The sequence below is a fragment of the Chaetura pelagica genome, unplaced genomic scaffold, assembly GCF_000747805.2.
Source record: "Chaetura pelagica isolate M959 unplaced genomic scaffold, ChaPel_1.0 scaffold101, whole genome shotgun sequence".
NCBI classification, from domain to species: Eukaryota; Metazoa; Chordata; class Aves; order Apodiformes; family Apodidae; genus Chaetura; species Chaetura pelagica.
This window is the reverse complement of record NW_009952564.1, coordinates 4,989,006-5,014,042: the sequence shown is the minus strand read 5'-3', so window position 1 is coordinate 5,014,042 and position 25,037 is coordinate 4,989,006. Positions and strand designations below refer to the sequence as shown.

Below are 25,037 nucleotides of genomic sequence, written 5' to 3'. Positions count from 1 at the left end.
CCAAAGTATGGATTTCTTCCAAGACTTGCATACAAGCTTGATGAGATCCAGTCATAAACCCCTTACTAGCTACAGCCTCTTGTAAGGGCAGAAAACTACAGCATGAGGAACTGAAAATCTGTTATTTTCTTGTGAGCTTGCAAGTCCTTTAAAAGTGGAGAGCAAGTCAGTTGGCTGGAGTAGAGGGAGTGTGTATATATTCAGCTTTGTTGTATGCTTCAACATTTGTAATAGCTGAAAGAAAATCCTAAGATAAATCTTAAGTCATCACCTCTTCCATGTCTGAACTGCTAGTTTTGCCTCGGGCAGAACCGTGGGCTCTGACAGATTTGAACACACAGGCTTTTCCCCACTGCACCACATATCACTAAGCTGTTCAGCTCACAGTAGTGGAGGAAACCTTCCTCCAATAAAGAAACACTGAAACTCTTAAGGTGGGCCCCAGGCAACCTCTGCAATCTGGGGTCCTCCCTAAGCACAGCAGCCTAAACTGGAGTTGCATCAGTAAAAAACCCAAGCATCTGCTTTGTTATAGGAGCTTCAGGTGCAGCTGGATGACTCGGGACACGTGAATGAAGATCTGAAGGAGCAGCTGGCTGTCTCCGACAGGAGGAACAATCTTCTTCAGTCGGAGCTGGATGAGCTGAGGGCTTTGCTGGACCAGACTGAACGGGCGAGGAAGCTGGCAGAGCATGAACTGCTGGAAGCCACTGAACGTGTGAACCTGCTTCACACTCAGGTTGGCTTTTTCGGAGCTCTCTCCCTCACTGACTTAAACTGAGCCTTGTCTATTAAGCACTGACACTGTTTGTCCATGGCCATCCTTGGCCTTCTTCAAGGGTGAAAATGAGGGAGAGGAAGTAGTTCACTCTGTGCATATGCTGCCTCACTCCCTTCAAGTGAGCTGAAATTTATGATTCAGTCCACTGCTTGAAACAGTTTCTAGAAAAAGCAGTGATGGAAGTTGACAAGAGTAAATTTGATTTATTTCCTGTAAAACCAGTTTCCTTCTTTAGTTAAGCCATGGCTCGAATGGTGAGGCATTTATTTGGAAAAGCAACAACGCTTTTGTGTAGTGTGCTGAAGTTACTCAGCAATGAAAGCTGCAGAGGCTGGGTTCTGACAATAGGCATATTGTGCAGGGCAGGAAATTACCCCGCAGCAAAGTGCTCTCTACCACAGTCACAGATCTTCATTAGGCCAGGCATTTAGACTTTATCATGATGGACACTGCAGTTTTTACAGGGTCATGGAGGGGCATGTCCTGACACGCCAGAATTTCTCCTGCAAAACCAAAGCTTCTCCCCAGCAAATAATGGTCAGAAGGAAGTGAAAATGTGCTAGTCTGGCAATGTTTTGAAATTATTCTTCGAGCCCATTGAGGACATGGGGCTTCTGTTTCAGTCATCTCATTGACTGATTATGGATTGTTATTTTTCCAACATGAACTGCCTTACTCATTCTTCTGTTTCAGCCTTTGGCTTATTATTTTATCTGAATCAAAAGATGAATATTTACAGCTTTGAGAGTATTTTTAATATTTCCTCACTCTGAAGCTAAGCTATGTAGTAAAGGCCAGCCCCTTCCGTATACCTGGCTTTCTCTTCCAAAACACTTCTGTAATCCAGAGGATGCAAAAATCAGTAAGCCTTGGTGTGCTGAGGTATTTAAAGAAGTTATCTCTCTAATTATCACTTTTCCTCCTTTTCCACTGTTCCTTTGGGGAAAAACTTAATAAAAGAACACAAGCCTGATCAATCAAAAGAAGAAGCTGGAGGGTGACATTTCCCAGATGCAGAATGAAGTGGAGGAATCAATCCAGGAGTGCCGGAATGCAGAGGAAAAAGCCAAGAAAGCAATCACAGATGTAAGTAGGCTGGTTCCTTGCTCACTTCTTTTCAGTACTGCAACCAAAGTCACCATTTTTGTGCATGTGACAAAGCTCATACATCCAAAGATCTCCACAGTTATCTGGCAGTAACTGATGGAACTGCAAAATGAAACAGGCTAGAGGTAAAGAAGAGAGGAAGAACTTCCTACAGATATTTGGGTTTTGTTTTTTGTTGTTTTGCTGGGTTGTTGTTTGTTTGTTTTTTCCTCAGGAATGGAGGGTAGGTTTCCCCTGATCCTCAAGGTCTCAGGTCATGTCACCTTTGAATCAAGTAAATCAATCACTTGGGTAGGCTAAAACAGTCAAGACTGAACTAGCATTAACTAGTGCTAGTGAGAATCTAGGAAGAATTGTAGGGAGAATCTTCATCATTTACTGGATGCAGGGAGAAACATAGTTACAAAGGATGAGGAAAAAGGTGAGCTGCTAAATGTATTCTTTATCTCGGTCTTTACCAGTCAAACTGATTGTTTCCTAGACACCCTCAGTAAGTTTGCAGATGACACCAAGGCAGGAGGGAGCGTTGATCTGCCTGAGGGGAGAGAGGCTCTACAGAGAGACTTGGACAGACTAGATCGATGGGCCCAGATCAGTTGTATGATGTTCAACAAGGCCAAGTGCTGGGTCCTGCCCTTGGGCCACAGCCACCCCAAGCAATGCTACAGGCCTGGGGAAGAGTGGCTGGAAAGTGTCTGGCAGAGAGGGAGCTGGAGGTTCCCATTGGCAAGCGGCTGAATGTGAGCCAGCAGTGTGCCCAGGTGGCCAAGGAGGCCAATGGCATCCTGGTCTGTATTAGAAGCAGTGTGGCCAGCAGGACCAGGGAGGTGATTGTCCCCCTGTACTCAGCATTGGGGAGGCCACACCTTGAATACTGTGTCCGGTTTTGGGCATCTCAATAAAAGAAAGTCACCAAGGTGCTGGAGCGTGTCCAGAGAAGGGCGACCAAGCTGGTAAAAGGCCTTGAGAACAAGTCTTAAGAGGAGCAGCTGAGGGAACTGGAGATATTTAGCCTGAAGAAAAGGAGGCTGAGGGGAGACTTCATCAACCTCTACAACTACCTGGAAGGACATTGTAAAGAGGCAGGCACTGGTCTCTTCTCACAAGTAACTGGTGATAGAACAAGAGGGAATGGCCTCAAGCTGTACCAGGGGAGGTTTAGACTAGACATTAGGAACAACTTTTTCACTGAAAGGATTGTTAGACATTGGAACATGCTGGTCCGGGAGGCGATATTACCTTCTTGGGATGTGTTTAAAAGTCATCTAGATGTGGCACTTGGGAATATGGCTTAGTGCTGGCCTTGGTCAAGTAGGGTTAATGGTTGGACTCAATGATATTGAAGGTCTTTTCCAACCTAAGTGATTCTGTGTGATTCTGAGTGAGTTTCCTGATGTAAATAGAATCTGATGTGGGAAACAAAATTACTGAATCCCAAACCAATATCCTAGAGCTAGGTGTCTATTGAAAAAACAAGAGGCTTGAGGCACCAGGAGGAGAGATGGAGTGCATTCTTCCTCTAGGAAAGACGTAATTTAGGCAGGTATAGTTTCATTTCCCACAAACTTGGAGAAATCTGTATCTTCGGAGTTCAACTGAACTCTGAATACCATACCAACAAATAAAATGAAAGCTAAAACTGGTGGTTTCTGTGAGTTATGTGTTTTAAATGCCTAGACAAAACTTTTCCTGTACCATGTTTTTTACTGTTTCTCAGCTGACAGCACTATTACTGCCTGCCAGCAAGAAGATGCAGATTGTCCTTGATTCAGCTCCAGCCTGGATTGCAAAGACTGCTATCTTCTGATGACTGCTTAATGATAGTTATAAAATCTGTAAATGGCAGGCACAAACATCAAAGTAGGAGTGAGCTAATTGACACCCTTGCTAGCTGTCTTGCAGAACAGCCAGGAACTATGTAAGATGTTGAAACTTTCCATCCCAGCACAAACTGTGTCACCGTTTGACTCAGGTCAGACAACAATGCTCTCGATCCCCTCCCCACCCAGGTAGGGAAGGAGAGAGAGAAAAAGAGAGAGACTTGGCTGGATTGAAAACTAAACTACACAGCTTTAATTAAAACACTAATGAATGATACAAGAAAATATATATACAAGAAAATATATACAATTATATTACTGATATATTCAGGTATGGGCAAAAGCCTCTCGCCTCCCCCCACCCCAGCAACTCCCACAGCACTTCCCTGAACTGGGAAGAGTCCCGAGGAATCCCGGAGCTGCTGCTGGAGAAAGCACAGAGTGATGAGGGTCAGGAGAGCTCAAGCCCTAAGGGTCAACGGTGATGGATGAACAGAGTCCTCCCCGGACGCCGGCCATGGACGGAAGAGAAGGGAAGAAAAAGAAGGAAGGAAGTTGTCTTCTGTGATCTCTGACCTTCCTTTGAGCTTACGTAGATATATGGAATGGAATATCTTTGGCCAATTTTGCTGTCTGTCTAACTCAGCCTCCTACGGGGGGGTCACAGATCTCCCCACAGTGTCTGAGCCGGCAGAGTGAAGGTGCGACCTTGAAGCCTCAGTAGTTAGAAAAACATTCCTCTGTCTTATCAGCCTAGCAGAACACACTGTTGCTAGTTAAAAGAAAGCTTACTGAAGGAAAAAAAAATCAGTAAAAAGAAAAATTGGCTTCATCCTGGCTTAAACCAGGACAGACTGCCAAAAACTGCTCTGTTGATACAGCCACCTAGGGAGCTCTTGTTTATGGCTGTGCTGGGAAATTTCTTTGCTAGTTTTTTTTGGATGTAATACTTTCCAAGAGCTCCAAACATCAAGAGTAGATTTTTAATAAATTCTAGGTAAAATGTCTCTAATGAATGTCACAGGCTTACAGGAAATTATATAGCACAGATACTACAAGAAAAAAAAAAAAAAAGTGGTGGGAGAAATCTTAAAATCTTAAAAAAATCTTAAATCACAGCATTAGAATATGTGTGTGTGTGGGAAGCCTCCAAAGCTATTATGTCTTTGTGTTTAAGGTTATTATGTTTTTGTGGTTTTTTTTCTGTCCAGTCAAGATATGCACACACAAGTTATTCTCTGGAACTTTGGGTGCAGTGAATGATCTGAATGGTAGATAATCTGTAACTGATCTCCCATCATATTTGTTGAGATATAATTCAATTGCACATGAGAGGTGCTGTAAAATGTGGTTGTTTTTCAGGCAGCAATGATGGCTGAGGAGCTTAAAAAGGAGCAGGATACTAGTGCTCACTTGGAGAGAATGAAGAAGAACATGGAGCAAACCATTAAAGATCTCCAGAAGCGATTGGATGAAGCAGAACAAATAGCTCTGAAAGGTGGCAAGAAGCAGATCCAGAAACTGGAATCCAGGGTAAATATGTGGTCAAAATATGGACCAATATCTCTTGTTTCTTAGAACTGGATCTTGGTAGGTGCCCTCGGGCTGGCCGGTGAGTTCATAGAAGCCAATAAGGGATACTATGAACACTTTGTTGTTTTTCACAAAATGCGGAGTAGTTCTTGGACACATGCTTCCCCTTCATCATCTAGTTACGATGAGCTGTTGTAGCACAGCAGATGTCAAGCCCTTGTTAAAAAACAAAGTCAAAAAAACACATGACATCTAAAGTCTCTGCAAGGCTTGCAACTTTTTTGGTTTTTAGATATGCCTGCACCTTTTACTGCTAGCATAGCTTGAATACATTTATGAAAAAGCAGAATGGAAAGGTTACATTTTGATCTGTTCTTGAAACTCAACACTCTGAAGATGCTAAGAATATGAGCACTTCTTGAACTGTCAACTGCATTATCTGCAGCTTTATATATATGTAGCATAACAGCAAATGTTCTTTATTTGCAGGTTCGTGAGCTGGAGAATGAACTCGAGACTGAGCTCCGTCGCAATTCGGATGCCCAAAAGGGAGCCCGCAAGTTTGAGAGGCGCATAAAAGAGCTGACTTACCAGGTATGCTGAGGGCCATGGTAATCCCTAGATCACTGTCCCAGACTGAACGGACAGCAGACAAGACCTAAATGCAGTAATCAAGATTTATTGCATATAACGTTAGGGTCTTAACTATTCCAGACACAAGGCACAGGTACAGCAAAAGCATAAGGAAATTGGGAGATCAGAACAAAAGTGCAGTTTGGATGCAAAGGGTATCTCAGCAGTGAATTCTACTACTTACAGTTAGACCAAACAACAAAGGTTAACAATTAACTTACTTATTATCAAATTCTACACTAGACCTAGAATATTAATTATCACCTTCAGAGGATTCTACAGTCTTAAACTTAGTAATGAAGATTACTTAACATTAAGTTTACTAGTAAAGACAATGAAAGAGTTAATAACTCTCACCTTTGCCAGGCCACAGCTGGGTGACCCTGGGTGGATCATGATTCTCAAGAATCAGTTTCTCTGGCAGGTGTCCTTACTGGAGGAGAGAAAGTCCAGCAACCTTCTGGGAATGTGTACGGAAATCCCCCTGATCAAAGATGGAACCAGACTTTTATAGAAAAAAGTGGATTGCCTGCTGTCATTTAACCATTAGTCATACCTCCAACATCTGTCATTGGAGAAAGAAAGGAAAACAGTAGGAAAAAGCCCCATGAAGGCCTTGTTCCCATCAAGCAAACTCTTTTGTTTTTCTGTTCATTCTTACTTTATCTCCATTTCAGACCTAGTTGTGGCTGGCCGGGGCTCCGTGTTCTTCAACACCAGAAAGCAGCTGGTGTTATGAACATCAACTTGGCCTCTATTTGTACTTTTCAAGGTTGTTATGGGCTCAGAGATTGCTAAGCCTTATCCCTTCTCATGGGAATCTTTCACTTCAGGCCTGGGCCTTCAAAACTGAGAGACATAAGCAGTTGAATCATAGAGGGAAACTGAGACAGGCATATTGAGAGATGGAGCGTCCTGCTACAGTCACTGGAAAGAAATGTGTTCTCACTAACAGTGTTGCCTCAGTGTTTCATTGAAGGATGAAGGGTGGCATTACCTAGAACTTTCTGATTATAGGAAGCTTTAGGGATAAGAAGAACATCTCTTTAGTCCTACCATCATCTTCTGTGACTCATTGTGAATAATGTTAGAAAGCCTCTTTTGCTGGGATTTGGACAGTTTTAGCACAGTATTAATATGGAGCAGACTTAGATGACTATTCACACTACAAGAGAAGAAAGAGCCCAGCTGTCTCTCAGCTGTGCTGATCTTGTTGAAAAGAGAGCAGGATTCAGTTGACTCTAACACATCAGTCAGCATAGGGTTGCCCAAACCCAGGGCTCTGTCACCTATTGGTGAGCAGCAGGGTCTAGTCGTGAGCCTCCTGCAGGTTTGCTAACAGCTCCTGTTGCTGCTCGCCTTTTGAAAAATAACTTCAGCACAAAGCGCTGATCCTTTTCCTTTCAACAGCAGTTTTAAGAAGATAATCCCATCCATCTGCTTTAGGAGATTATTTTGCCTCCTACCTTTTGGTTTACACTGACTTTTGTATACACAGAATACCATGCACAGGCAGAATGAGCTGGTCTTTCTGCTTAGGGACTGTGACAGCTTAAAGCTGCCTCCTTTTACCAGAAATGGTTCCAAACAAGATATTAAATATTCAGATTACTTATGTTTCGGCACACCTGTAAACCAGTTTCACTAAATAATAACACACTCTATAATGACAAGTGTGCTTTTTATCCCTGTGGGAGGAACTCTGTGTTGAATTTATTGTATCTACCTCTGAAAATATGTGCACATACATATCTGTGTTTATACACATCTGTATTTACGTACCTGTGAGCCTGAAGGCTTATACACATCTTCAATCATCCTATACACAGGTTGATCATAATATGGCTTGTTTGTGTTTTGAACTTCATGTTTATAAAATTATATATATATATGGCAACACCTATTTAACCGTGGGAGAGGCTTTAGGCCTTTTTACACTGATAACCCAATTAATGGTGTTTTGTTGCAGTCAGAAGAAGATAAGAAGAATCTGGCCAGGATGCAGGATCTGATTGACAAGCTACAATTAAAAGTGAAAAGCTACAAGCACCAAGCAGAGGAAGCTGTAAGTAACACTTTGGCCCTTTTACCTTTGAGAAATTTGCTGTCCTGAACCCACAATCATTGATCCATACAAGATTTTAGTAAAAATGCACTGTGTGTGTATTAATATTTTGTTTATATTAATGGTTTTTTATTTTTATATTAATGTATTTTATATTTTTATATTCATATAAAGCCTCTGTGTATACATGTATTTATTATATATAAAATATATAGCATATGTGTTGAATATATTTGATAAAAGGTATCCAATTTTATCTTAAGAGTACAGCATAATTTGCAAGGGAAGGGGGGGAGGGAAGTAACAGGAAAGACTTTTTTCCTCCTAGTCCCTCAGGAGGCATGTTAAAAACCTCCTAGTTCACTTAACACAGAGAATGCCACTGGAAACATCAAGTCTGTAAACCAACAATCTCAGTTCTCCAGGAGGCAAGTGGCTCCCCTACAGCTGTGACCTAGTCATGCTGAGTACTTTCCAACCTGTTTGAAACAGAAAGCTTTGTTTCATGTGGATAGGAGGAAATCAGCTGCATTGTTTTCTCTCACCAGGAAGCTCAAGCCAATCTGTACCTTTCGAAGTACAGAAAACAGCAGCACGATCTGGATGATGCTGAAGAACGGGCTGAAATAGCTGAATCTCAAGTTAATAAACTGAGGAGCAAGTCAAGAGATATTGGCATGAAAAAGGTATGGCTATACCTTATGGGGTGAATATGACTGTTTAAAACACAGTAGTGGATGCTATGTATGCAGGAAGATCTGTGAAATCTCTTAGAGTAGCGTGGTCTAGAATAAAATCCTGCTTTCTACATAAGGTAAGCTTTTAGGACAGCAATCTGATGCTTCAGCAAAATTAATTCTCTGTCCTTTTGATGTTGTCATATATCTTCTGTGCTCAACTGGTGATTTTGGGTTTGTTTGGGTTTTTTGCAAGGAAGTTTCCAGAACTGGTGATTTTGGGTTTGTTTGGGTTTTTTGCAAGGGATTTTAAAAAGCTCCATCTTTTTCTCCCTCTGATAATGTAGATTACTATGTATAAAATACAGCCTGGGGATTACTGCACTAGCAGATTGCCAGATATTTTAAAATTGCTCTTTCAATGAACTTGTATTGATTCAAAGAGCTGGATGAAAATAAAATGTTAGTCATTAGTCGCTGAGGTGCTGGGTTAGTCATTATATATTTGTGGTGCTTTGCACTGGAGCAGCATGGTAGTAGAATAATATTGACAAAACTAAACAGTGCTTAAGGACTTGGTCTGGATCTGAAGGCAAACCTTTGCTTCTTTATGCTTACCTTGTGGCAACCAGAGCAAGTAAGAGTGGGATTGTTACTTGTAGGCATGATAAAAAGAGAAGCTAGGTCATTACTTTATCTGTTTTATTAACAAGTGAAACATAAACTGCCACGCCTAGCACTATGTAAGATCTATGGAAGTGGCAGCTCCTGAGTCAAGAAAGAGGAAAAAAAGCACAACTTTCTGTATAATTTTGGCATTCTTATCACACTTGATCCCAACACCTTCCTTCTCTCTCTTGTATCCACTATTCTGTGGGACGACACACTGCAGTTTCTGCTTTTATATTGGGCTAATAAAGTCACCTTTGACTGATATAAATTACTATATTTCCACTGTCTAGAGCAGAGCTACATTAAAACTACATGAAGATCTGTTCTCTCACACATTTATATATGATGGGAGCAGTACTGTAACTGAAGCTCAAAATAAGTTTTGCAGATTTTAAGGGTAAAAAAAAGTCCACATATTTTTCCTTAAATTATTCCCGCCCTATATATATATTTAAAAAAAAGTTCACAAAGCCATAGAATCACACAGGCATTGAAATAAGTAAACCATGAGAGTAATTATTTTTTGTAATACCATGCTGTTTATTCCCTGTACCTTACAGGCACCCTCTTTCTACTTTAAATATACAAAAGTCAAAGAAAAGTGGATGCCTGTTTTTGTTAGTCAGATGCTAGTTTGCCAACACCAATTCTAGCTCTGGCTTATAGCAGAGTATTGCATTGTCAAAAGATGGGCTAAATGATACACCTGGATTTGTCATCTCCACGAGAAGGCACTTGTGGCAGTAATAGCAGTAGCTGCTGAAAGCATGTTCAGGCAGTGAGTGCTGTCCCAAAAGCCATGACCCATCTCCCTGGGAGAAAGAAAGGCACTGGAGAGACTGCTTTAATCATGTAGCATTCCTGGAAATGCTGGGAAGTGTGTGTGGTTCAGAGTGAACACCACCATCTATTGAAACAGGGTTGTACAGAAGTCATCTCCTTTCAAGGGTCTATGTAGTCTAGCATGAAGACTAGAAACCAATACTGTTAGCTGAAGTAAGATGGCAAAGGTTGGCTAGGTTGGTGCTAGTCTATTTCAGATACAAACTGGTAATACCAGGGAACAGAAGCATTCACAAGGAGAAGCTTTTATCAGTTAATTGTAAACTTACTCTAAAACCCTCCTCAACAGTTCAATTTTTAACAGTTGTATACTATCTCAATTGCATTTCAGGTTCATGAAGAGGAATAAGTACAGTCCAAGCTGACAGATATAAGAAGATGGTTGTTATAATCAGGCACAGCTGAAAGCAGATGTACAAAAAAAAAAAAAAAAGGCACTTACAGAAATAAACATCCAAAATAAAAAATCCAAAGAGACTGCATAGTGAATTCCATTAATTTATTTTTGTTTCTATTTTGCCAAGCCCCTGGGATCAGTAAAAGATTACACACTGCCAACAACCTACTTCATTATGTTGGAACAAGTCCTAATTGGCAGATCTCTGACAAAAGCAAAACCAAGGGCAAGTTCAGCCATGTTTCACAGCCTTACGTGTTTCCTGTGCAGATGGTTAAAGCAGCACAGATTAAATCTTTGCAGGAGGAGAGCCTTCAAATCATGGATAACCAAGATTCCATATTGCCAGTCAGTGTCTGTAAGAATTTTGTAGGAGAGCAGAAAGTCAACTTTTTCATATAAACATTCAGTTTAGAAGCTTCCACTACTACCAACCAAAGGACTTGCAATTGCAAGTTGCAGGAGAGATGCAGGAGATGCTGTGGAGGGACATATCTCATTAGAACTGCCTGTGGTTCTGAAATAGGATGTTTTCTTAGATCTTTTCTGCTTTTAAACAGGGCAGTTGTCTGCTTGAAATTAAAATACTACATGAAGTGCAAAACTGTAAGTCCGTCATGAGGGGAAAAAAAACACAACAGCATTGTTTCTTAAGCTTTGGCCAGTTGCTGGAGATTGTTGTCATGTACTCTAAGTTAGAAAAGAGAATTGAGGCTAACCATTGGTTAGTTCCTAAAGCAGATAAAGAATACCAGATGGCATTGCTCCAAGAGGACCATCCAATACAGGATGTATCCAAAAAGGTGAACATTCTTACTCAATGGTGAAAATATCTACTTGCATAGACAAATCCACTCTCTGGAATGACCAAGAAAGGTTAAACAATATATATTGTTGCTCAGTTAATTTGATTGCATGTGGCCCAACCCTTGAAATTTGTGGGGACAAAGATTTTCTATCTTGTATTTGTATAGTGGAAGCAGAGGTTGTTGTGGGTTTTGTTGGTGGTGGTTTTGCAATATCTATTTTGAGTTTGAGTGACAGTCCAACAATAACATGAGCCCAGAGACAAACCAAATAAATGCGCTGTACTAATGTAAAACTGTACCAACAATCCAATTCATCTGAGGTGCAGGGCTCTCTACCTTTAGTTGCAGGAGTTAATGCTATGGGATACACAGAAATCAGAGATGCCCTTTTATAGGTGGTTCCACTGATCATTTAGTATCCTATTTTTCATCCTTTCTCCTATTGTTCCCTGAAGTAGGCGAAATGTCCAATTATCTGCATCCCAGCCTCATTCTTCTCCTGTGTACACTTTATTTCCATGCATAACCACGGTGGAAAGATTTAAACCTTTCAGGTCAGTGCCGTGGCCCATATCCGTGGCGAGCCGTGAATGAATACTGCACACCAATGTGATGCTAGTTCAGTCCAAGTTTATTTAGCTGCATGCAGATTATATAGTCTCAGGACAGTGTGCAGGCTGTCCATCCAGCAAAGTAAAGCTTTTAATTGGTTAATATACATTGTTCACGCATCCCCATTCCCCTTTTGATTGGTCACTACTTTAAGCCCTTTATCTGACTCCCTGTCCTGTTTACCTTACTACCTGATTACTACACATACCAGAGCCTCACTAGTTCCCACGAGAACGACCTTCCCTGTTCCTCCAGCTGCCTGATGTTTTCACCTAAAGTTTCTCATAATCTTTCAGCACAGCCAGGGCCCCAACAGATCAGGATATAACCCCATGCTTCCAGTACACTTAATGTAAGCTTGGGACCACAGCCATTCTGAGGTTTTATGAACAGAGATTTTGAGAAACAGCATTGTCAGGGTCTGGAACAGTAACATGAATGTTGCATTGCTGCTTGTCATGTAGTGTCAGAAGCAGGATTTCTTGATGAGTCATAGTTGCCTCCACCATTTGGTAGGATTCTGTAAAAGATAAGAGAAAATTGCCTCTGCAGGGAAACATTAAGCATGTTTCCCTGATTGAAAAGAAGGAAAAATCCATTGTGAACTGATTGTATATTTTGTATATATTATCACTTTGTATATAGTCTGGGGTAGGAAGTGTAGAAAACCGAAGTCCTGCTATAGTAGTTGCCTGCTTTTAAAGGCAATTAGTAATCCAGAAATAAATGTCAGGCCCTGCTTTATAAGACCACTGACAGGTCATAATACACTGAGTAAGGAGGCACAAAATTTGCCTGGTGCTTACGGTTTTCTTAAATTATTTTCTTCAAGTGAATCTATGTTTCTCCCCCCTTCTCCTCCTGCCCCATAGGATGTTTTCCACTCCAGGCCTGGGTCCGCAAAACTGAGAGACAAAAGCAGTTGAATCATAGAAGGAAACTGAGGCAGGGATATTGAGAGATGGAGAGTCCTGCTACACACCATATGGGTATAAGGGTCCCCTAAACAAAGCAAATCATGTAACTTTTCACAGTGAAGTTTTGGTGAACTTTGAAGCTGGATAAAACTGAAACAGTAATTTGAGCCTTAGTGAAGAGTATGTGCACTGTTTGAAGGACTTCACGGTTTGGTTTGGGTTTGTTTTGGTCTGAAACACAAGTGAGAGGAAATTAACTAGTTTGTTTGCTCTTAAATCAAGTTATCAGAAAGTATTTGTGAAAGGTATATAACTTTTCATGTTTTTATAGAGCACATGAAAGCACCTAGTTAAGAGAAGGCCACGTTAACATTGTTGCAACCAAAACACTATTGCATAAATGACCAAAGGGGACCTTCTGGACATAGAAAATAATAAGAATGAGGACAATTTCTTTATGCTGACACTCATCATTCTACATTTTCAGTCTTTTTTGTATGCTTTAATCCATGAAAATCAACCTTCTATTTTGGTCAAACATTCAAGATCTAGATTTAAGCTTAATACTACCTTCAAAAATAAAACCACTAATGATTATACATACCTTGATTCAAAAACTTACTACAGTGAGTAACATTGGAATGATCACTCCTAATACAGCAGTCCAGGTGTTACTTGAATTTTCTTCAAAAATACAAATAAAATAAATAAAAAAAAATTAACAGCTCTTTATACCACAAATCAATATTCACTATTGTTCACTAAGATATATCAAAGCCAAGTTTTTTCTCTTATTTATAATCTAAGAGCTATGGTTTAGGGATAATGTCTCATTTTCTTTTTAATGTTAGTAATGCAACAATGTTCAAGTTATCTGACCAAACTAAAGGACTTTAAAGTGATAGTTTAATGACTTAAGCGTGAATAGCTGAAAACAGATTATTTTACATAATTGCACTAATACCGAATTCCCTGTGTGCTCATGTAATTTGATTTCACAACTTCTTAAAACAAATGCAATTTAAGAACATTAAAATGCCCAGCATTGTGAACACTGCCTCTAGATGCAGTGCTCAGTGCCATTAATGGTACTGCTGCTGTCCAGCAGAACCAACTCAGTGTTACCCAGCCTGGACCACAGAATGAACTATTTCTGTTGCAGAATCTCTGCAACTTTCATATAAAAGGTTTCCCAGCTTCATGATGCAACCATCTGGGGGGGCACAAGAAGCAGCAGACTCTCAGGTGGGTGATTCACAACAGGTTCCACAAGAGGTAAGAGCCTATCTTGCAGAAACCTCTGCACAGCACCAAGCGTCTCATTACTCCTGCCAAATGTAACAACGTGAGGACACTCAGATGTGGAGGACTCATTCCTTTAAGTACAGTTCTTCTACTTCAGGCTCCCTTTCCACTGCTTGAAATTCTCATCTAAGGAATATGAAAATTCTACACTCTTCTGGAAAGTTCCTATAGATGTCTAGCAAACAGCTCAAAAATGAGAACTGCCAAAACCAGAGCATTTAGTCTTGTCATTGCCTTTAGCTTGGCTTTGTCCCCACATGCAGACCTATGCTCACACCTCATTAGTTCCTTTGGCAGAACATCTTTAACTGCAACTTTTCTTTACACAGGAGAAGGCCTCTGAAATAACTGCAAAATCATCTCACTTTCCTGTTTAAAAATGTCTCCTTTTCAGTGGCACTTGGACATCTTTCAGATGTTTGAGCAGCTGCTGTGCTATGACCACTATCCAATGTACTGATCTAGCTTGTCCTCTTATGTCCTACCTGCTTGCCTGCTTTCAGTCTGTGTTGCCACAAAGATACTCATCTCTAAGGGTAAATTTCTGTTCTGTATAACATATTTCTATTCCATGAGTAGGAAAATTCTGTGAGCAGCACAGTAATTTAGCCATTAAAGAGAGGATTTTTATCTCCTATGGCTGTTGTAAGATCCACTTAGCAGAGAGGAGCTAGTGGAAGGCATTTGTAGAGAAAGATCCAGATCATATCTGGACTGGACAAGTATGTGTGTCTGTCTCCAATAAATGTACTCGGTGGCTGATGGACTTACACATGTAAATTAGGAGCATCTGTTAAGTGTGTAACTCCTTGGAGCTTTTCAATGCTTTCCACTTCAGAGGCACAGTATTATGTTTACAGGATTTGGAAGATCATGCTTGATGTTAAGCTGCAAGAATGTCTGTTTGACTTAATAATTTTCTTTAGTTTAAATCCCTTCCTTCAGATTGCATATAGCCACTGCCATTTAAAACACACCTTACAACAGGTTTTCAGACTGAAATAAGTTGTTGTAGGGGAGGGGTGTGAAAGGAAGACAAAAATATGCAGTTATTATCAGTTATTCTAGCCTCTTTCCTGCTATATTACCTTCATTTTTTGCATCCTGTGGGTTTGTTTCAGTTTCTGTTCATTAAAAAAAACCACAAAACAAACACACAAAAGAGCTTCCTTATATTAGTTTTCAACCTTTTTGGTAATTGTATTTAATGATATAAAGTGCCTATATGCATTCAGTGAAAGTTTTCAGTAGATAGAAAGCTAATCTGTAAGCCTCCTTGAGACCGCAAAGCAATGAAATAGCTGTAACTAAGACTTCACAGCTGGAAATTTACTGTAATTTGTAGAAACACAGGCATGCATATAAACATACATAACCCCAGGTCTAAAAATGCCTGCTGTGTAGAATTAAAGCTTTGAAAATAACAATTGCATGCTCTCCACAACAAGGTTTCTTCCGCAAGTACATTTATACCACATCTTTGGGCTTCCCTTCATCTCCCTGCTATCTTTAAAATGCTGTTAGCAGAATATCTAGGACATGATTCTGAGAGTTTTAGTGTGCCCTCAACTCTGAGGGCAGTTAGTAGCAACTGAGGGCACCCACTGATTTTGAGACCTTTGCCCATAATAAGCTGCCAATTGAAAAAAAGAAACTGCAAGTTTTTAAATAAATACATTTTAGGTAACTTCCCCCCCCTGGGAAATAGTAAAATATCTCTTCTACACACCCATGCTAATTACACAAAAATATTTTTCTCTAAATTTTTTCAGCTTTCTGATTCCCCTGACTGGTCCCCATCATTCAAAACTGAAAGAGCAGCAACTTACCAACTTGCAAAGTTGTCACAGTAAGTTTTGTGTAGTGAGGTGTTGAAATATTACAGAGGTATTCTCCACTGTGATTTGCAGTAAGATCACATAACACTAATGAAAAGTCAGTTGGGTTTATTTGGGCTCCAGACTGGTAAGAGTGAGATGTACCATCGAAGGAGGCCAGGATCTCTCCATTTTTATTTTTCCAGACAACACTGAAACCTTCAGTATTTGCAGCGTTACTGCTGTTTTTGCAAGGAATTACAGTGCTATTTCCTTTCTTGCATAAAACTTTGTCTGAAACAGAAAATTGAAGAACCACCTCTATTATTTTTAAATACTATGAAGATTATTTAGACATTTTCTGATTTCTTTCTAAAGTCCAATACTTGTCTGATAGACAAATGGCAAAACATATTTCACTATTTTTATATCATATTAAAACATCACAGTATACTACTAGAAGCATCTAAAGATTTTAAACCCAAACCTACCTTACATAAAAAATTATCTAATTGGTTCCAGCTATACTTATGAAAATTATTTTGTTTTCATTTGCCTATTTCTCCTCTAAGTTCAGCCCAGTCTAAGTGTTAGAAATGAAATGCAGTGTTGTTTCGCATCTTAGTGTGAGAAACGTAGTGTTGTTTTCACACCCTAGTGTCAGGAAGATAATAGTTTGTTTCTGCCCTAGTAAAAAAAAAACATTATGGTGACTGAAAGGTGAAAGGAGCTATCTGAGCATTCCCAGGACACTGAGGTGATTTATGATCCGAAAAACTGAGGGATTAATTGGGTTCCATATGGGGGAGCTGAGATATCTGCACATGACAAAGGCCACGATAAAGACAGAACAAAGTCACTCCTATGTTACTCCCCGGGACAGGATGGCACCAGATAGTATGAATCATTCTGGTGATTGGGAAGACAGCCAAGGGGGCAAGAAAGGTCAGAATTTAACCTTAAAAGGTAAAAAAGTAAACTCCTAGAATGGAATTTGTAAAGAGGGGTGCAAAACTTAAAGCATAATTAGAAGTTGAAAAGTACCATTACTTACTTGAGCTGAATTTCCAGTGAAATTCAGGAGGAAGACAAAAGGTAGAGCTGAAAGCTATGTTAGGGCTATCATAGCCCTGTTTTTCCTTTGCTAACAAAATGAGCTGCTGTTTGCTCAAATGCAAGCATCACTTGCTGCTCTCCACTCCTATGCACCCCCAGCACTAATCCTGGGTAATTAAGAATGTGCTTAAAGAGGAGTACAAAGGAAAGATCAAACAGTACTTAAAAAGCTCTTGCAAAAGATAGGGAATAGGCTCAGTAAAGAGCATACTCACCTAGAGCGGCAGGCAAACTTTCCCCTCCTTCATATAACCCACAGGTTCACTAAGCCTCCCATCTAATTTCTCCACCTTCATTGTTTTCTTGATCAAGTGTAAAGTCTGATTATTATACACTTCTTGAAATGTGAAACTGGCATGGAAAAACGTTCAGAGTAAAGCTAACTTCAAGAAGTGCGAGCTACCTCTTCTTATTACTACTTCTTGGACAGATTGAGAGAGCTGGGGTTGTTCAGCATGAAGAAGAGAAGGCTCTGGGGAGACCTCATAGCAGCCTTCCAGTACCTGAAAGGGAGCCTACAGGAAGCTAGGGAAGGACTTTTTACAAGGGCATGTAGGGATAGGATGAGGGGGAATGGTTTTAAACTGAGAGTAGATTTGGACTAGATATTAGGAAGAAACTCTTGACTGAGGGTGGTGAGACACTGGAACAAGTTTCCCAGGGAGGTTGTGGATGCCCCCTCCCCTGAAGTGTTCAACGCCAGGCTGATGGGACTTTGAGCAACCTGGTCTAGTGGAAGGTGTCCTTGCTCACACAGGGGATTGGAACTAGAGGATCTTTAAGGTCCCTTCCAACCCAAACCATTCTGTGATATTGTAATTGTAACTGCCTTGTAATTGTAACAGAAGAGTGGTGCATCCTTCTGCACAGTCACATATCTGTGTTGCTTCACTGCAGAAATGCTGTCTTTAATTTGACTTTGAAACCAACTGTGACATTCAGTAATGTTGCAGGAAGAGACTTCTGCTCACTCCTACCTTGCATCTTCCATTCAGCCTTCCACTCTTCATGAGGGAGACTAATATGACAGGAGTATGGATAATTTATGTTTATAATTTTGTCACTTCGAAGCGAATAGAGAACTCCAACCCTGTTTGTCTCCTGATGTGTTTCTTGGACAGTTGTATTGCCTTGCATCCAGGATATACGTGGTACCGGATAAGTGAGAAAGGCATAGCACTTCAGCATCTTTTCTGTGCTTTGGTATTCCATTGCATAATAAGAGGAAACTGTAGATGAAGGGAAAAAAAAAGTCAATCCTACTACTTTCAAAATCCTTTTAACTTTATTAGTCTTCTGAAATACCATTGGGGAAAAAGAAATATAACTGAGAAAAAAAATAAATTATATTTTATTTCAGAAGAAATCATAGCATTACTTAATGTCAATGTCAAGGTCTATACTGTTCTGAGAAGACATGCAATGTTTTAAAATTCAAGTAAACTATATAATTAACCCTTAGAACACAGTTATGAAAAATACCGCACTGTAATTTTTGAACTTGTGTTACAATGCTTCAGCAGAGAAAATTAGTTGCTTGATAACACCATCAGATCCAAAATTGGAGAATTTGGATTTCATGTGAGAAATAACACAAGAAAACCTAGTGGTGTCCCGTTTCCACTGGTGTGATCTAAGCACTTGTAACGTCTTACTAACCTCTCACGTGCAGCGTGACTTCCACTTCTGTTCTAGTTCGCCGTGTTCCCACATAGCAAGTATAAAGGCCCTCATCAGTCACAGTCAAGTTTCTAAGTTCCAAGGAGGCATCTCCACTGGGAATGTTCTGGTGGGAAAGGTGTGTTCTCCCTCTGTAATCTGAATCTTGGTCTTTCAGCTGATCACTCTGGTGGTAGTAGCTGTGCACACTTTTGTCCCCTTTCTTCCAGTGAATTACTTCATCATTATCAGGAGGGAAAGCACAAGGGAGGATGCGATCCTTGGAAAACAGCCCTGTTACTGTTACGTGTGCTGTAAAACCCAAAACCCATAAGTATATATGAGTAAGTTAAATCTATGAGTGTATTTCTGCCCCTTCCAACAACCAGAACAATAAAATGATCTGGCAGGCAGCACATTCTTGCCAAGCATGCCAATGGTACTTTCAAGGCTTTTCTGTAGCATGAGTTACTGGGACAGCAAAGGTCTTCAGTGAGTTTCATCAATATTTTACAGGAGAGCTTTCATCTTTGAGTTTACAATCAATGTAAGTAGACACCCATGCGTAAGCGCTTACATATTCAATTCAGCACACCACCACCTCAGCTTTGAATGCATTTCCAAAAGCACCACCTTCAATCTCAAAACCTGTTTGAGCTGCATCTTGCTACTTGCTCAATTTCATATTCATAATGTCATGTTGCAATGACCCAGGTTACCAATAACATCACATGATGCCAAGCAGTTGTACCATCACAGCAAAAACAAGGACCAGGGCCATGGGACAGAAACATGGACAGGTAACAGTTCAGGTGCTCAACATGTTTGATGGCCATCCATGCAGCCATCTTCCAGCTGCCTTTGTTTCAGGAGTGTTTTACATGACCCTTAATTGATGATTTACCCTTAATAAACAGAGTTTTAATTAATTCTCCCCTCTTAAAAATTAGTAGTAACTGTATTATTTTTCAAAAACAACAGAACAATAACCTACCCCAAAGTCTAGCAGCTGCATGAAATATATAGATGAGAAGAAATGTTCTTTTCTGTCCCTTCATGTCTTCTTTGGTTCACAGATTACTTGTATCAAACTGACAACATAAAAGGATAGAAGAAAACCTGATTAAATGCAGATAAAAGATACACCCTAATTATATAATTTCCTTCATACAGCTGATTAAGGACTGTAGGTGTTTGTGTCATAGTTTTTATTTGTAACAGCCTGATTTCAGCCTTAAGATTAGTATGTAACACTAGGCTTTCATAATGGTTGAGGCTCTGTATTATCATGCAATCCTTTGCAGATTGATACTTTGTGATTAATGAATGGAAAGTGGTTACCCTCAGTGATCTTACAGGGCTAGGGAACATTAATCTTCATCATTCATGAACAGGACACAGAGAAAAAAATGGTCATGTGCCGTTTCCAAAAGAAAATAAGATGTCTGTTGTTGCCAGATCTTTCTGCTCCCTAAAATATATTTCTAATTAAGGCACCATTTGACTTTCTGAGGTGGGAAATGTGCTCTCATTTGCAAATACTGCAAATACTGCAGATATAATGAAATTTTCACACTTTTCACCAGATCAAAACAACATCAGCTGAACTTCAAAAATGTGCGCATGGAATTCTGACATAGGAACATAAAGAAGAAGTTTCTCTCATCGTGTCTTCTGGTTTGTCAGTTAATGACAATGAACTGGAAGCTTTTGCACAAAATGAAAAAAGAATAATCTTATTGAAACTGATTGACTGCATTCTTCCTCCACCCTGGCACACTCTTCTGAAATAGACCATCCTGCAGTGGAGAAATTACCTCATAAATCAAATAGCTTGAAAAAAGTCTGAAGACCTTTCCCTGGTTTGTTTTCCCCTCCCCAGAGAAGCGTTTTCAGTTCCATTCCTGACATTACACAGGACATAGGTTTTAACCAGGCTTGCTAGCCAGTTCTTTTCATACTAATTACTAATTTTGACTGGTCTGCATCAATGTATTTGTGTTCAATATGAATTTACATCCCAAGGATTTTTGTATGTTATTTCTTTTGTAAAGCTAGTGTGATCACTTAATGTATTCTCATTTTTCTATTAGGGGAACAAACCAACAGAGAGGTCTCAAAATACTCAACCTGAGACAGCAATGATGCCAGAGTAAAACAAGCATTTATGATACTGGCAATTGCTGCTAACATGAAACAGAAATATATATCTGCCTTGCTCTGTGCCATGGAGAGTGGTATACATAATATTTTATTGGATTTTTAGCTCATTTGTCCATCACTTTCAACTTGATTAATACAACATATTATGCTTGATGTTTGAATTTCATAAACTGCAACCAATGCTAAATTTCCCTTAGTGAGTGATCTGCTATGTTTAGTAGACAGCCTGTGCAGTTTGGCAGTAATGCTCTGAGAGTAACATGGTTCCAACAACACCTCTCTGGTGCGTTTGGGGGTTGTGTCAAGGAACAAAGCCCTGACAGCTGATACATCATAGGATATTAGTAAATTCAATAGAAATATAGCCTAACAAAAGTTTACTAAAATAATGAATTTAATATAGAATCACAGAATCCTAGGGGTTGGAAGGGACCTCGAAAGATCATCTAGTCCAACCCCCCTGCTAGAGCAGGGTCACCTAGAGCAGATCACACAGGAATGTGTCCAGGTGGGTTTGAATGTCTCCAGTGAAGGAGACTCCACAACCTCCCTGGGCAGCCTGTTCCAGTGCTCTGTCACTCTCACAGTAAGGAAGTTCTTCCTGATATTCACATTGAACCTCCTATGCTCCAGTTTGCATCCATTACCCCTTGTCCTATCACCGGTCATCACCGAAAAAAGCCTAACTCCATCTTCCTGACACTCACCCCTTACATATTTGTAAACATTGATGAGGTCACCCCTCAGTCTCCTTTTCTCCAAGCTAAAGAGACCCAGCTCCCTCAGCCTTTCCTCATTAGGGAGATGTTCCACTCCCTTAATCATCTTTGTGGCTCTGCACTGGACTCTTTCAAGCAGTTCCCTTGTCCTTCTGGAACTGAGGGGCCCAGAACTGGACACGATATTCCAGATGCAGCCTCACCAATGCAGAATAGAGGGGAAGGAGAACCTTTCTTGACCGACTAACCACACCCTTTCTGATGCACCCCAGGATGCCATTTGCCTTTTTGGCCACAGGGGCACATTGCTGGCTCATGGTCATCCTCCTGTCTACCAGGACCCCTAGGTCCCTTTCTCCTACACTACTCTCCAGCAGGTCAGCCCCCAACCTGTACTGGGACATGGTGTTGTTCTTCCCCAAATGTAAAACTCTGCACTTCCCCTTGTTGAATTTCATCATGTTTCTCCCCGCCCAACTCTCCAACCTATCTAAGTCTCTCTGAATGGCAGCACAGCCTTCTGGTGTGTCAGCCACTCCTCCCAGCTTAGTGTCATCAGCAAACTTGCTGAGGGTACATTCTATACCCTCATCCAGGTCGTTGATGAAGATGTTGAACAACACCGGTCCCAGCACCGACCCTTGTGGGACTCCACTAGTAACACACCTCCAACCAGATTCTACCCCATTGACTACAACTCTCTGACTCCTTCCTTTCAACCAGTTCCTAATCCACCTCACTTCCTGGTCACCAAACCCATACCTGATCAACTTATCCACAAGGATGCTGTGGGAGACGGTGTCAAATGCTTTACTGAAATCAAGATAAACCACATCTACCGCTCTACCATCATCTATCCACCTAGTAATTTCCTCATAGAAGGCTATGAGGTTAGTCAAACATGATTTACCCTTGATAAAACCATGCTGACTGCTCTTGATGACCCCCATGTCCTTGATGTGCCTGGAGATAGTCACAAGAACAAGTTGTTCCATCACCTTTCCAGGGATGGAGGTGAGGCTGACCGGTCTATAGTTACCCGGGTCCTCCTTCTTGCCCTTCTTGTAGACTGGAGTGACATTTGCTATCCTCCAGTCCTCAGGCACCTCTCCTGTTACCCATGACTTACTGAAGATGATGGAGAGTGGCCTAGCAGTGACCTCCGCCAGCTCCCTCAGCACCCTTGGGTGCATTCCATCCGGACCCATCAATTTATGGATGTCCAGATTACGCAACTGATCCCTAACCCAATCCTCATCTACTATGGCAAACTCCTCCTCTATCTTAACTTCTTCTGGAGCTATAGGAATCTGGGGCTCCTTGGGAAAGCCTGCAGGAGTAAAGACAGAGGCAAAGAAGGAGTTCAGCACCTCTGCCTTCTTTATATCCTCTGTCACCAGGGCTCCCACCTCATTCCTCAATGGGCCAATATTGCCTCTATTGCTAGTTTTGCTAGCTATGTACTTGAAAAAGCCCTTTCTATTATCCTTAACCTGACTTGCAAGGTTAAGTTCCAAGGAGGCCTTAGCTTTCCTAATTGCCTCCCTACATCCTCTGACAACAGTCCTATATTCCTCCCAAGTGACCAGCCCCTCCTTCCATGATCTATAGATTTTCCTTTTCCACTTAAGTTTGCCCAGTAGTTCCTTCTTTAACCATGCAGGTCTCCTAGCACCCTTACTAGATTTCCTAACCATTGGGACACTCTGATCCTGTGCTTGCAAGAAGTGGTCCTTGAATGTTGACCAGCTATCTTGAGCTCCTTTATCTTCTAGCACCCTGTCCCATGGGATTTCCCTTAATAGATGATTGAGGAGACCAAAGTTTGCCCTGTGGAAGTCCAGGGTTCTGGTCCTGCTGGGTATTCTGTTCCTTCCACACAGGATCCTGAACTCCCCCATCTCATGATCACTGCAGCCAAGGCTGCCATTGACCACCACTGCTTCAACAAGGCCCTCCTTGCTGGTTAGTACAAGATCCAGCAGCGCTCCTCTTCTAGTCGGCTTGTCCACCATTTGCATTAAGAAGTTATCATCAATGCACTGGAGGAACCTCCTAGACTGTGAAAGGCTGGCTGTGTGAGTCTTCCAGCAGATATCAGGGTAGTTGAAATCTCCCATGAGGACCAGGGACTGTAGTTGTGAGGCTGCTTTCAGTTGCCTGTAGAAAGCCTCATCAACCTCCTCACCTTGATCAGGAGGTCTGTAGTAGACCCCCACAACTGTGTCACCCGCACCTGCTTGCCCCTTAATTCTTACCCACAGAATTTCAACATGCCCCTCATCAGCCCCTGCATGAAACTCAATACATTCTAGTTGCTCTCTCACATAAAGAGCAACCCCACCACCTCGCTTCCCTGCCCTATCTTTCCTAAAAAGCACATAACCATCCATGGCCACATTCCAGTCATGTGAGCTGTCCCACCATGTCTCTGTTATTGCTACTAGATCATAACCCTTAGCCCGCACACAAACCTCTAACTCCTCTTGCTTGTTCCCCATGCTGCGTGCATTAGCATACAGGCATTTCAGGAACGAACAGAGCACACCGGTGGGACTAAATCCTCCTTGGACGACCTGACTTTGGGCCATGGTGTGTTCCTCTTGTGCTTGTCCCTAACAGACCCGGTCTTCTCCCCTTCCCCCATCACATCTAGTTTAAAGCTCTATCAATGAGCCCTGCCAAGTCCTGCCCCAAAAGCCTCTTCCCCCTCTGGGACAGGTGCATCCCTCCTGCCACCATCAGTCCAGGTGCCTCATATAGCATCCCATGATCAAAAAAACCAAAACCCTGGCTATGGCACCAATCTCTTAACCATTCGTTGACCTGCAAACTCTTCCTATATACCTCCCTACCCATTCTTGCAGGAGGGATGGAGGCAAACACTACTTGCGCTCCAGACCCCCTAACTAGCTGTCCCAGGGCCCTGAAGTCTCTCTTCATTGCCCTTACATTTCTTGTAATAATTTCATCACTGCCAACCTGAAAAATCAGCAGCGGGTAGTAATCGGAAGAATTCACAAGATTGGGGAGTTTCCTTTTAACATCCCTAATCCGAGCCCCAGGGAGGCAACAGACCTCCCTGTGAGATGGGTCCGGCCGACAAATGGGCCCTTCTGTCCCCCTCAGAAGGGAGTCACCCACCACAATTACTCTCCTTTCCTTCTTGATTGAAGAAGTCCTAAGGACTCGAGGTGACTGACGAGTCCTAGGCACTTCACTAGGTAAGTTTACCCCTCCAACTTCATTTTCCTGTTCCTGAATTTCCAATGCCTCGTATCTATTCTTCAAGGGCAACTGAGAGGGTGGAAGGGGTTGGGAGGATTTTTTCTTGCCTCTTCGAGGTCGAACCTCCTTCCATTCCTTAATATCTCTTAAGTCCTCCCCATCTG

The 25,037-nt window shown here is 41.3% G+C and overlaps 2 protein-coding genes across 2 annotated transcripts in view; one reads left to right on the top strand and one right to left on the bottom strand.

Annotated features, from left to right (window-relative positions):
* Window positions 1-10,597, top strand: part of MYH15 (myosin, heavy chain 15) — a 49,488-nt gene extending 38,891 nt beyond the window's left edge. The window contains exons 36-42 of the mRNA XM_009993360.1: window positions 536-739; window positions 1,742-1,867; window positions 5,071-5,241; window positions 5,731-5,835; window positions 7,844-7,939; window positions 8,488-8,625; window positions 10,463-10,597. Coding sequence (XP_009991662.1) covers window positions 536-739; window positions 1,742-1,867; window positions 5,071-5,241; window positions 5,731-5,835; window positions 7,844-7,939; window positions 8,488-8,625; window positions 10,463-10,480 — 858 coding nt within the window. The 3' untranslated portion in view covers window positions 10,481-10,597. The remainder of the gene's footprint in view (window positions 1-535; window positions 740-1,741; window positions 1,868-5,070; window positions 5,242-5,730; window positions 5,836-7,843; window positions 7,940-8,487; window positions 8,626-10,462) is intronic.
* Window positions 10,598-18,758: 8,161 nt separating this feature from the next.
* The window catches only part of HHLA2 (HERV-H LTR-associating 2), a 7,366-nt gene continuing 1,087 nt past the window's right edge, over window positions 18,759-25,037 (bottom strand). The window contains exon 3 of the mRNA XM_009993400.1: window positions 18,759-19,043. Coding sequence (XP_009991702.1) covers window positions 18,759-19,043 — 285 coding nt within the window. The remainder of the gene's footprint in view (window positions 19,044-25,037) is intronic.